Source organism: Nanorana parkeri, unplaced genomic scaffold (genome assembly GCF_000935625.1).
Source record: "Nanorana parkeri isolate BGI_ZX_2015 unplaced genomic scaffold, ASM93562v1 scaffold35, whole genome shotgun sequence".
NCBI lineage: Eukaryota > Metazoa > Chordata > Amphibia > Anura > Dicroglossidae > Nanorana > Nanorana parkeri.
Window position 1 is genome coordinate 2,729,476 of NW_017306303.1, and position 12,580 is coordinate 2,742,055.

The window sequence follows — 12,580 nt, forward strand, 5'->3', positions numbered from 1 at the left end:
GACAGCACTGCCTCTGTTGCTGAAATCCTCCCACTGTGAGCTGCAGTGTCTCAAAAAGGTAAGCATGTAAGACACGTGAGGGGGGGGCTGCGGTGGAAAGAACGTTTGTTTGTCCACTTCATGAAACTTGTGCATCACATAGTAAATGGATCTGGAACTTGTTTAAACTTCAAGATTAACTGGCTAGTGAAAGAATTGTCTTTATAACCCACTGCTGAGATAAAAGACAAAGAATGTATAAGATGCAGTTGCTCACTACTCACTCTCCTGTTCTCACCCACACACAAAAAAAATAAAGCAGACTCCTGCAGTCTGCAGATGGTTGTGGGTAGGAGTGTGCATATTCGTATTTATGGAAGTGCTAACAATATATCCACTTGTGTGCAACAATGAAAAGAAACTGCCAAATGTTTTATGCTCTGTCCATGGGTGCCATCTTTCTGCTGTTCTTTGGGCTCAACTCACCTCCTAAAAGGGAATTTGAGACAACCAGAAGCAAAAATGTTAGACTTCTGTTCAATCAGTGTATTGGAAGTACTGGGGAACAGATATTACACTAAAGTAGACAGGCAAACTACAACCCTAGTGAGCTGTACTTACCAAATATATTCACTTTTTATTATATTAAAGGATGTTATTGTGAAAACAAATTGAGCAAAAAGAAAAAAGCATACCCTTCTAGTGGATTAACCACAAGGCAGTGGGGTTTATCCAAACCCTGAATGACTGCATTCTTGAATGATCCATCCAAACGAGCCACATTGATTTGCTTCTTATTGGCATCATAGCTAGTCCAGTAGAGGTTCCGAGACACCCAGTCAACTGCCAGTCCTTGGGCGTTAGGTAGATCTGAAAGTATCATTCAAATAACAGAATTGGTAATTTGGAAGCATGTACTTAAACACTACAATTACTCAACTTTCAGCATTACAACAATAAAATTCATATTTAAGCAAAGTTTACCAGCAGACACGACAGTCTCCACGCCTGTGCCATTAATAAAGGCCCTCTTGATGGTCTGAGTACGGACATCTGACCAGTAGATCCGTTGTTCAAAAGCATCATAATCTACAACAGTGACGTTGTCAATATCCGGGACAGTAAAAGAAATGATGTAGTTGTAATATGGGTTGTCAATGTCCACCCCTCGAATTTCCATCTGACGAGCATACAACAGAAACCTCCTAGACTCTGCAAGAGGTAAAAAAAAAAAATGTTATGCACACAATTCTAGAAAGACCATCAAGATATGATGGTTAACTATGCGGCTAAACAATTAAAGCAGAAGCTGGATGCTCATGCTGATAAGAATGTGTTACGGTCTAAAATACCCCACCAGCAACCCTTTGGAAAACATTGAAGAAGAAAAAATAAAAAAGTCTACAATACCTCTTTTGGCAAAACAAATTGCAAGTTATTATGAAACCCCAACTAAAGTTAACTTTAAATAAACTCAGGGTGAAGCCAAACAGTAACTTGACAAATATTTTGGTTTGTTTCACTGGCACTACGGTTGTTTCTGCCGCTCTCTATGGGGGAGCAGCGTTCTCTCTGCAACAGAGTTCCACAGTCTGCAATGCTTAGACTATCTGCTGATTGGAGAGCTCTAGCTGTGACTTGATAGGATTCCTTCCTAAATCAGCTCTAGCCCCATTTTTTCTTACAAAATCAAAGCTGTCACTCACCAGATGAAATAAATCAAAACTTCTGGAAATTCAACAGTGAGTGAGAGAAGAAAGTAGAGAAAAAACATATTTTTAGACAAATTTCATAAAGAGGGGCAATCTCTCAACCAGGGACTCGTACACCAAAAGAACCTTAAGGGAATCTAACCCTTCCCCATGCTAAAAAAAACATTCAGGTAAAAACACACTATAAAATGCGACTGAACCCTCTTAATGTATTACCTAAATGCAGCCAGGCTACATATACATTAATTATTATATTTTTAAACTAAGTGCTGCAGCAAAAGGTTAGAAACCCTGTGCTGACAGTACAAGGAGAGTCAAACTGCTGCTCTCACACACTAGCAGCAGCCCTGCTCTCTGACAAACCTACCTGAACATTTTGGTCGCCAATACATATCAGCTGAAAATGGTACTTTAGGCAAAATGCCAAAAGTAAACTTTTTGGCTAAAAATGTGGTGCATCCCTGGTTTCTCTCCTCCTCGCTGGGTGCTGCTCAGTGTCCCCTCTGACACAGAGCAGTGCCTAGTGGGGAGGGGAGTAACTGTCAGGAGTCCGAGCGGGGCGGAGAACGCTGTCAGTGTTATCACAGGAGGCCGAGCTCTCATCCCGCAGCAACCCGCTTGGCCTCCTGTGAAAGGCAGATCAGGATGGAGAGCAGTGCCGGGGAGGAGACAGCTGCCATCTGTCACAGGAGGCGGAGTCTGCAGTAAGTTGGAGTCAGCTGTCAGCTGTGTGACAGGAGACCGAGCACTCCTCTTCGCACCGCCTGCTCAGCCTCCTGTGACAGCGAGTCAGGGTGGAGAGTTGACTATTGAGGACATAGTATGTTTACTCTGCCCCCAATTATAAATGAAAAGGAAGTGCTCTATATCACTGCATGATCATTCATGATTGTGGACATGGTAACCGATACTATATCCATAGTTTATGAATGGACAGGAGCACTCAGTATGGAGGCTTCCTGTTCATTTATAACAGGGGCTGCAGAAAAAGAGATTGAGGACTCTGTGTCCTCAATCTCTTTTTTTATTTCAGAAGGGAAATATCAGGGGTCTGTTTAGACCCCTGGTATTTCCCCAGAGCCCCCAACATTAAAGTAAAAAAAAAAAAAATATTTGTAAAAATGTAAAAAGGTTAGAACAAATAAAAAATGTCCTGTTTTGGCCTGACAATTTTTTATTTTTGGTCTTGGTCTGAGAATTCCATTTCGGTGCACCACTATTGTTTACAGCAGTGGGGCATGTGGGACTGCAGGAGGACATGCGTGTGAGAGCCACGGTCTGACTCTGCTATGTGCTGGCAGAACAGGGGTTGTAAACCCTGCTGCAACACTGGAGAAAAAAAGAGGCATATTTATAACTGCATGTGCAGCCTGACTGCACTACAGTAAAACATTAAGAGGGTTTCATTTGGTTTCATTTTATATAGATTTGATTGACAAACTGCATCATTCCTGGGGAAAAAAAATTTAATCTGCCTTGTTGTGAAATCTGCAGTGTACACATTACATAGAAAGAAAGCCACATGCCAGAGTATTAAGCTTCAATGTTTCCTGAGAATGTAAATTTACATAAACTTACCAAGGCAGGTCTTTTTGTCTGGAGAGAGTTTCATAAGATGTGGGCATGCACAGGCAAAGGTCTGGTTGTAGTTAATAAGGCACAAATGGCTGCAAGGCCCTCTCCCTTCATTTTCCCCACATGGATTGGGAGCTAGACATTTAAAATAGAACACAAATAGTAATTTTCAAAAACAGCAAATGCTATAGGGCAAGAATAAAATAACATCTGTAAAAAAAATCTTTATGATTTCCCCAAGTGAAGCATACACAGGGAAATGGGAATTTTCGTGAATCAAGACGAGTTGGGTAGCTCCTGCACTGTAGAGTTTGAATCTGGGAGCAGAAAGCTTGGAGTTTGTGTTGTGGAAGAAAAACTCTGGACTAAGCAGTATTCAGAATAAGATGCTGATACTCCAAACGATGAGCGCATATTTCTGAAGATTCTGACTCTGTCTGAATCTCTGTAGGCGCATAACCAGGTTGCGTAGTAGGACAGGTTGCAAGATTTGAAAAGAGCCTCTAGACACTTCTCAACCTTATCCTTAAACACTGGGACATCCTCAATAAGTACAGTCAATGTTTTGGTATGGCAGGAAATAGCTGGATCCACAGCGGAAACTGCCCATTCTTTAATAGAAGCTTCCTCAAATGGATATTGCTTGGAAGTCTGAATACCTTCACAGGCAGGTACAAGTGATTGGGCAGCTCTACAGTCACCCAGGTCCCTTGTAGATTGAAGTGCTACGCCTACTTTAAAAAAACATCACAAAGATAATGGCTGTAGCAACAGCCATAATCTTGGTACAACCTCTTCAGAGTGACCAGGTATATGTACATACGGTCGTCATAAGATGGTTGATGAATAAGAGAGCAACACAAAATTCCTCATGTAGGAACTTTACTTAACCTCATATCATATCGACCACTTATACTGACTATGCCAGCGCAGAATTCTGATCATGCTAATCAGTTTGAAGACTGTAGTATAAGTGGACAGGAGCTGAGTCAGTCTCTGGTGACTGCCCGACTACATAACAATAGGTGCTTAACTGGTAAGCTCTCTATAAGGCTGCTTTAGGGGTATAGGCTGCTTCTGTAAAATAGACTTTTGCTGGCTCTAGTCAAGCAACACACAGGCCCGGATTTCCCACAAGGCCACCGAGGCCCGGCCTCGGGGCGGCACAGCGCAGAGGGCGGCAGCGGTGACCTTGTGGGAAGTTGCGGGCGCCGGAACACACACACACACACAAACAACCTTAGAATGCTGAAGTACACTATTAGTTATTGCGTATTTTGAAGCCAAAATAATTTATGAGTTTACCCATTGGCTGTCGGGATGGATGATAAACCTGAAGATCAAAAGGTTGAGTGTTTGTGCGCTGTACAACTGTCACATTTTGGCCGGTCCACTTGTTTGCCTTAGCCAAGGTGTTGGTTCTCCAGTCTGTCCAGTACACCTCTCCGCCATACAGTGTGACAGCAAAAGGATGTGACAGATACTCATGGCCTTTCAGTACTTCAATGTGTCCAGTGCCATCATACTTCGCTGAGTAAATTGCATCCGATCTGAAGAATAAAAAGAGCTACAACAATGTATCACACTTACAGTGGCTTGCAAAAGTATTCACCCCATTAAAATGGATCTTTTGGGGTTTGTATCATTTTATTTACACAACGAGGGGAATTTATCAAAACTGAAATAAACAGAATCTGGAGCAGTTGCCCATGGCAACCAATCAGCATCTCTCTTCAGTTTGCTCATGTAAGATTTGAAAATGAAAAAGAGAAGCTGATTGGTTGCAGTGCAAATCTGCTACAGATTTTGCCTGCTCCAGTTTTGATAAATTCCCCTCAACATGTCTGCCACTTTGAAAATGTAAAATATTTTTTATTGTGATACAAACAAGAAATAAGACAAAAAAAACAGAAAATGCGAGCGTGCATAACTATTCACCCCCCAAAGTCAATACTTTGTAGAGCCAACTTTTGCAGCAATTATAGCTGCAAGTCTCCTGGGGTACGTCTATGAGCTTGGTACACCTGGCCACTGGGATTTTTGCCCATTCTTCAAGGTAAAACTGCTCCAGCTCCTTCAAGTTATATGGGTTTCGCTGGTGCACAGCAATCTTTAAATCATGCCACAGATTCTCAATTAGATTGAGGTCTGGGCTCTGTCTAGGCCATTCCAAGTCATTTAAATGTTTCCCCTTATACCACTCGAGTGTTGCTTTAGCAGTATGCTTAGGGTCATTGTTCTGCTGGAAGGTGAACCTTCGTCGCAGTCTCCAATCTCTGGCAGACTGAAACAGGTTTCCCTCAAGAATCAACCTGTATTTAGCACCGTCCATAATTTCTTCAATTCTGACCAGTTTGCCATCCCCACAGCATGATGCTGCCACCACCATGGTTCACTGTGGGGATGGTGTTCTTTGGGTAAAGAAGTCTTGGGTTTGTGCCAGACATAGCGTTTTCCTTGAAGACCAAAAACACCAATTTTAGTCTCATCTGATCAGAGTACCTTCTTCCATATGTTTGGGGGGTGTTCCACATGCCTCTTGGCAAACAGCAAACGTGTTTGCTTATCTTTTTTTGTAAGCAATTGCTTTTTTCCTGGCCACTCTTTCATGAAGGCCAGCTCTGTGAGGTGTATGGCTTAAAGTGGTCTTCCTCAGGGTTATATTTGGTCTCTTGTTGCCACTCTGATTAATTGCCTGGTCTGTAAGTTTTGGTGGGTGGCCCTCTCTTAGCAGGTTTGTGGTGGTGTCCTACTCTTTCCATTTTGTAATAATGGAGTTAATGGTGCTCTGTGGGATGTTCAAAGTTTTGGATAATTTTTTAAAACCCAACCCTGATCTGTATCTCTCCACTACTTTGTCCCTGACATGTTTGGAGAGCTCCTTGAGATTCATGGTGCTGCTTGCTTGGTGGTGCCCCTTGCTCATTTGTGTTGCAGAATCTGGGGTCTTTCAGAACAGGTGTATATATACCAAGATCATGTGACACTTAGATTTCACAAAGGTGGTCTTTATTTAACCAATTATGTGACTTCTGAAGGTAATTGGGTGCACCATATCTTATGTAGGGGCTTCATAGCAAAGGGGGTAAATACATATGCACGCACCATTTGTTCGTTTTTTAAAACAATTTTTTTTAAACAAGCTATTTTCGTTATTTAACCACCATTTTGGACTATTTTGTGTACGTCCATTACATGTAATCCAAGTAAAAATTAATTTTAATTCCGGGGGTAATGCAACAAAATAGGAAAAGTGTCAAGGTGGGGTGAATACTTTTGCAAGTCACTGTCGAACATATAAACTTTTATCCTCAGTTCAACACTTTCTACAATAGTAGAACTCTTGTACAATGTAATGAGATATATTTCAAAATACATCTCAGCGTTCATCCAGCCATCCCTTTAAATAAATGTTGAGGGAAAACACAGCATATATAATTTAACATAAAAACTATAAAATATATCAAGAAAAAAAAAAAGTTACTCAATATCAATGTAGACTATCCAAACTTTAAAGCTGACATTTTTTTTTTTTTTAGGGAGATGAGAGTTTTGTACAAATGCCATACAAATATAACAAAGGAAGATATTCAAAACGTACACAGTTAGGTGAACCTGTGGTGAGTCATAACAAACAGGAAATAAGCTTTAAGGCATATCTATACCCCAATCTATATATATATTAGGGCTGCGGAAATTAACGATTAATTCCTCGATTAATCGTTAATTTCTTTGATCGATTAAAATTTTTTTGATCGGTACTCACCTCTCCGCTGGCTTCCGGGTCTTCCGGGAGTCCCGTCGCAGACCCGGTGACGTCATGGACATCGACGTCACCGGACTGCTCCCCCCTTCCGCAAGTGGCTCTGTCGGCTAACGAAGGGGGGAGGAGTCAGGTGACGTCGATGTCCGTGACGTCACCGGACTCCTCCCCCCTTCCCTTCGTTAGCCGACGGAGACGGGGAGAAGATTCAGAAGTGTCACATGACCACAAATTTAGGTAAGTAAAAGGGGCTTTTAGGTAGGTTTTTTTTTTTTACTTTGTCATGATGACTACTGTCACTGAAACGGAAAGAGATAGGAAATACAAAATTTTGAGTTGTCAGCAGCACATTAATAGAGCAGAGACATTGTCCAACAGGTACACTTGTTCTGGTGACATCTAAAATGTGATTTCCCTCACTTATTACGTCCTATTGTGTCTATAGGGCAGAAAGTGGAAAAAAAAATTCCCAAATTGGGTAAGAAAGGCAATAAAAAAATAACAGGGCATATAACCTTTTCATACTTTATCTAGAATGTGAAAATATACTTTAAACTAAAAAAAATAGCCAGTTAAACTAGTCAAAAACACCTACAGAAGGCAAGAAGTATTGAAGTACGTGTAACCCAGCAATTAGTTAGAGGTGGTATGGGTTAAAGGGTGGTTGTATGGGATGGGGGACATTAAAATTAATCGATTAAAAAAAATTTTGATTAATCGAACACGAAAATTTTAATAATTACCAGCCCTAATATATATATATTTTTTAAAGTTTTGGATAGAATGTAGAAAGGTTAGAACACCTGTCAGGTTTTACTGCTATCTGGGGCTTCTGTAAGAGAAAGATTTCCACTCACGTTCTGTCCTCGGGACAAGCCTTTACTATACAGGAAGTACAGGAACAATAAAAAAAATTAGAGGTTCTACCATTCCCCTACTTAACTTAAAGAACTAAAAATTGAAAAGTGTTTGAACAGCCTCTACCAATATTATGTATTTGACTTCTTGGCCTGATGAATGCCAAAAGGTGTCCATGAAATAATATAGCCTAGCTTAGCCAACCTGACAGCAGCCTAGAGCTGTTTTAGACACCAGCAGTTTAATTTATGCTATGGGTATTTCAAGCTACAGTATACAATGCTGGGTAAGCACCAATGTTGTACCTGGCATCAATCCAAAGAATACGTTCTTCCAGATAGTCTACAGTGAGGCCATTCGGCCACCCTCCTGACCCAGTCTCTTTATGTATGGTCCTCCGACCCTCTCCACTCATGGATGCAGCTTCAATACGTGGCATGCTGGAGTCCCAGTCAGTCCAGAAGAGGATTCTATAAACAGAAAAACAAAATGTAACATCTAGTAAACTAATATTTCTAGATGCAAAGAAGTCTTAACCAATCATCCACTTGTAGAAACTAACCCAGACTGGGCTGTTCAGCAGGTAGCGGGTAGTAGACAATATAAGCCGATCCACCAGACCTAGTCTGCAAATTGTCTCTTAATAAATAACAATAACATGTATACCACGGTTTCCTAGGATGTGTTCTGCTTTGTATATGGCTATTTTCATTTTTACGTGGCCTGATTAGCATTCTATGAAACCAGTTACTGTTTAAAAAATTGTTTCCTTTTTGGGCTCCTTTTCCTTCTAACGTTGTTTTCTCTTGAATCTGAAGAACAGATTCCCATTAATAAAACTGTCAAGGGACACCTAAAAAGTAGTAGAAAGGTATCTAATCTACCTGTATATATCCAATCCCACAATTTACCTTTTGAGTAATAAAAAATAAAATCTGCAGATTGCTCCTTTGAAAATGTTATAACCTCTATGTGACTGACCCGTACACCTCACAAGTGTTATAGCTCCACTCCCCTCCAATGCATGGGTTAAATGCTCATTTGGTTGGGTGGGAATAGAACAAATACTCACCTTGTTCCTTGATCCGCCGGAGCTCTCTTCTGCTGTCCAATGCTCTGTAATGTGGGCTGGTCCTCACCACCGCCATACAATGCAGGGCCATTAGTCTGCTGTCTGCTGTCCCTACATTGTACATATGAACGTCAACGAGCTGTGAGAGGCAGGCCAGGAAGTGGAATGGCTTTGGAGGTCCAGTGCATAGATATGAAGAAGCATGTGGGAGTGAGCCATAAGAATTTGCACGCATTCCTTTCTCATCTAGTCTAATGAGCAATAAATTCAAGCAGTGGAGTGCGGCTTTAACATCCTCTTCATCACTGCATGTCGGTGGGCGAGTAAATTACACAAAAATATATGTTATTATAAAAACATGATGAATATGTTGGGCACATATCAGAATGTTCATATATGGTTCATTTATTACCATGGGATACTTTAGCAATAGGTAACAAATGTATTTGGTGTTGTTGGTAGTATTACTTAATACCAGTATTATACTTTGTGTCTGCTCCAATGGCATTTTGACCTGTTAGCACACCAATCAACCTGATAATTAACAGCCTTGCAGAGGCTTTAGAGTACTGGTTTAAGCTTTAATAAAATGAAACTATTTTAATAATATGGTAGGATTAGCAAGGCGCACTAGCCTTGCATACCATGCATTAGCCCTGCTGTATCTAGCATCGAATTATGGTAGTACATTTTATAGGCTCCAGCAATGTCAGCTTATTGGACCATTAAAATTATCCATTGCAATGGACAAATCATTGTTTCCATCTCTTTTATCAAATTTGTATTCTGATTTGTTATTGTTCTTGTATATGAGGTTTGTACATTCCCTGTATAAGAATTCCTTTACCAACTGCACTGTAAAACTGTTAAAAATTCCTAAAGTTAATAAAGAACTTATTTAAAAAAAAGTGACACCCACATTCTGCCTGAATCATAAGGATGGTTATAGTGTAGCTGCTTATAGTGATATCTACCAATGAGCAAGGTGATAATCTCCTACATGCCTTCTAGGGCTGCAATGAGATAAGACTACACTGCAGTTCATTTAGCTGTCTCCTGCTGGACACCCCACAAACTATTTCCACAGTGACACTACATACAGGTACAAAGGTAGTCAGCACCAGACAAGCCAATTTGGGCTGGCACAGAACCAGAAACAGAACCAGAGTGGCTCAGAAACAGAACCCATTTGATTTCATTGACTTCTAGACAGGCCTAAAAAACTTCACAATGTATTACGGATATGTGCAGTAGTCATTAAATGGCCCTTACTCTTGCATCCAGTATATTGATGACCCTTGTGGTGGACAGAACACTCATATCCGATGAAATTATTATTATTATTATTATACAGGATTTATATAGCGCCAATAGTTTGCACAGCGCTTTACAATATAAGGAAGACATTACAGTCACAATACAATTTAAGACAAGATGGTCATCAGACAATGGTCATGGATAAGAAAAAAAGTGAGGAAAAAGCATACTCTAAAGTACCATAGACATAAATCAACAATTGAACATACTTTAAAGAATCAGTTACCTAAAAATCATAACAAAACACCCAGAAACCGTTAATCACCTTTCAGGATTTAGGTTATGCATAAAGTGGTATCAAGGTCTGCATCTTTTTTTTTTACATACATCTACTGCCCCACGATTTAAAAAAAGAAAAACTTTGCCAAATAGGTAATACATAGACTTGTGGGCCGTCAGAAAATTTGTTTAGTTTCGTTTCAGAATATCCGTTATTTTGTATTTTTTAATTCGTGTCCGAAACTCAATTCGGATTCGTACGAAATACGAATTTTCGTTAGTTTCGGCACATTTTCGTAACTTTACGAACATTCGTTATGATGAAGTCAAAAAGCAAAAATACCTTTGTTAACCAGTTGCCGTAGAAAAACGGACGGACGGCACTGTCGCATTGGCGGGTTGCCGTCGCCAGACGGCATTTTTTTTCTGCTCGCGCGCGCCCCCTAGCGGGCACGCACGGGCAGAAAACGATGGGAGTTGTTTTTTCTATCCGAAATACGAAATTTCGTATTAAAAAAAAAAAAACTACCATCAACTCCAATATATTAACAAAGGTATTTTGCTTTTTAACTTCAATATAACGAATGTTCGTAACGGAACGAAAATCCGTTAACAGAATTTCGTATTTCCTGCCTGTATTGTAATGCAACCCTCAGCAGCAGCGGATCCGTATTTCGTATTAAAAAAAAATCTTGTCATGTTGTTCAACCTCATTTACAGGGGTAATATTAGTTCCCGTTTCAAAGAAATTTGGATCCGAAATTCGTTAACGGAATTTCGTATTTCGGATATAATTCGGAAACTGCAATTTGGATTTCGGATGCTTCCGAATTTACGAATTTCAGGAAAATTCATACGAATTTCGATTCGTAAAGAAACAAATCGCACATATCTAGTAATACATTTACCTGTGTCGCTCGCTCCTGGCTGCAGAACACAGCTTCCCAAAAGACCATGCAGGAGGAAATGTGTGCAGGCGCATTCAGCTAAAAAATAACTGTTGTTTTTCTTGAAAATAAGGATCCTTATCCTGGTGTGTTAGCTTTGTGAATTGAGCCCGCTGTTTGTTTGGACTGGAACCAGCTAAAACCTGTTTGCATTTGCTTTTATAACACTTGCAAAAACCTTCCACTGGGCTGATCAAACAGCTATAGTTCCAAATGTCTATCTTTGGACTGGGTCATTGAAAATGTCAGATACACCAGTAATATGTATAATAATTGTAATTACTAAACCAAAACTGTCTAGCAAAGTCCCAATCATTTAGAAGAGAAATGCATATGAATCTAAATCTGTTTAGGACCCGACTGTGCAACGCAAAGCTAAAGTTGCATTTTACAATTTGTTCTTGTAAATGAACATTTAAAGTGGAACATGACCCTTAATAGTGATAAGAGCTAGACACTGGTCCAGACCCAGATGAAGGAAGAAGAGAATTTGTCCCAAGGAAAAACTCCCTGGGGTGGAAGCCACATGATTCACACCAAATGAAGTATGCCTTACATGTCTGAAGATAGACCTTGCAAGAAGTAGACTTCATAGCTTTTAGCACTTAGGAATCAGACTCAGGGATGCCCCTTTCTCTTTAAACCTGGGCTTCAGCAGCCATGCCATTAAAGCAAGTGACACTGAAGAAGGATGGGAAATGAGTCCTGATATGCCTGGTGCCGGATACTGAACATCTTAAAAGGTCAAGGTAACACATCCATCTGTACCAGTCCAAAGCTATGAGGATTACTAAAATGACCTCCAGCTCCATCCTGCGAAACAGGTAAAGAAGACGTTTTAGGGGAGAAAAGGCATAAATTAGGGCGGGGTGTAATGATATGACAGAGCCACCAGTGCATCCACTGCTTCACCTAGAGGATCTCTGTACCTGGAGACAAACCTGTCCAGTTTGTTGTTGAACCTGGAGGCTAGGAGATTCACATTAGGTGTACCTCACCAGCAAAGCAGGTCCTGGAATACCTCTGGGTGTAGCGCCACTCCCCATGGTTCAGCGCTGCCAACTGAGGAAGTCTGTCTGCCAATTGTTTCATGCCTGGAATGTACACAGCTGACAAGGTTGAAATGTGATGTTCTGCC

At 40.5% G+C, this 12,580-nt stretch overlaps 1 protein-coding gene across 1 annotated transcript in view; it reads right to left on the bottom strand.

Annotated features, from left to right (window-relative positions):
* LRP1 (LDL receptor related protein 1) overlaps positions 1-12,580 on the bottom strand; it is a 292,446-nt gene that overhangs the window by 94,000 nt on the left and 185,866 nt on the right. The window contains exons 26-30 of the mRNA XM_018569629.1: positions 8,193-8,357; positions 4,572-4,816; positions 3,270-3,401; positions 964-1,191; positions 675-849 (exon numbers count right to left, since the gene is read on the bottom strand). Of these exons, the coding sequence (XP_018425131.1) occupies positions 675-849; positions 964-1,191; positions 3,270-3,401; positions 4,572-4,816; positions 8,193-8,357 (945 nt within the window). The remainder of the gene's footprint in view (positions 1-674; positions 850-963; positions 1,192-3,269; positions 3,402-4,571; positions 4,817-8,192; positions 8,358-12,580) is intronic.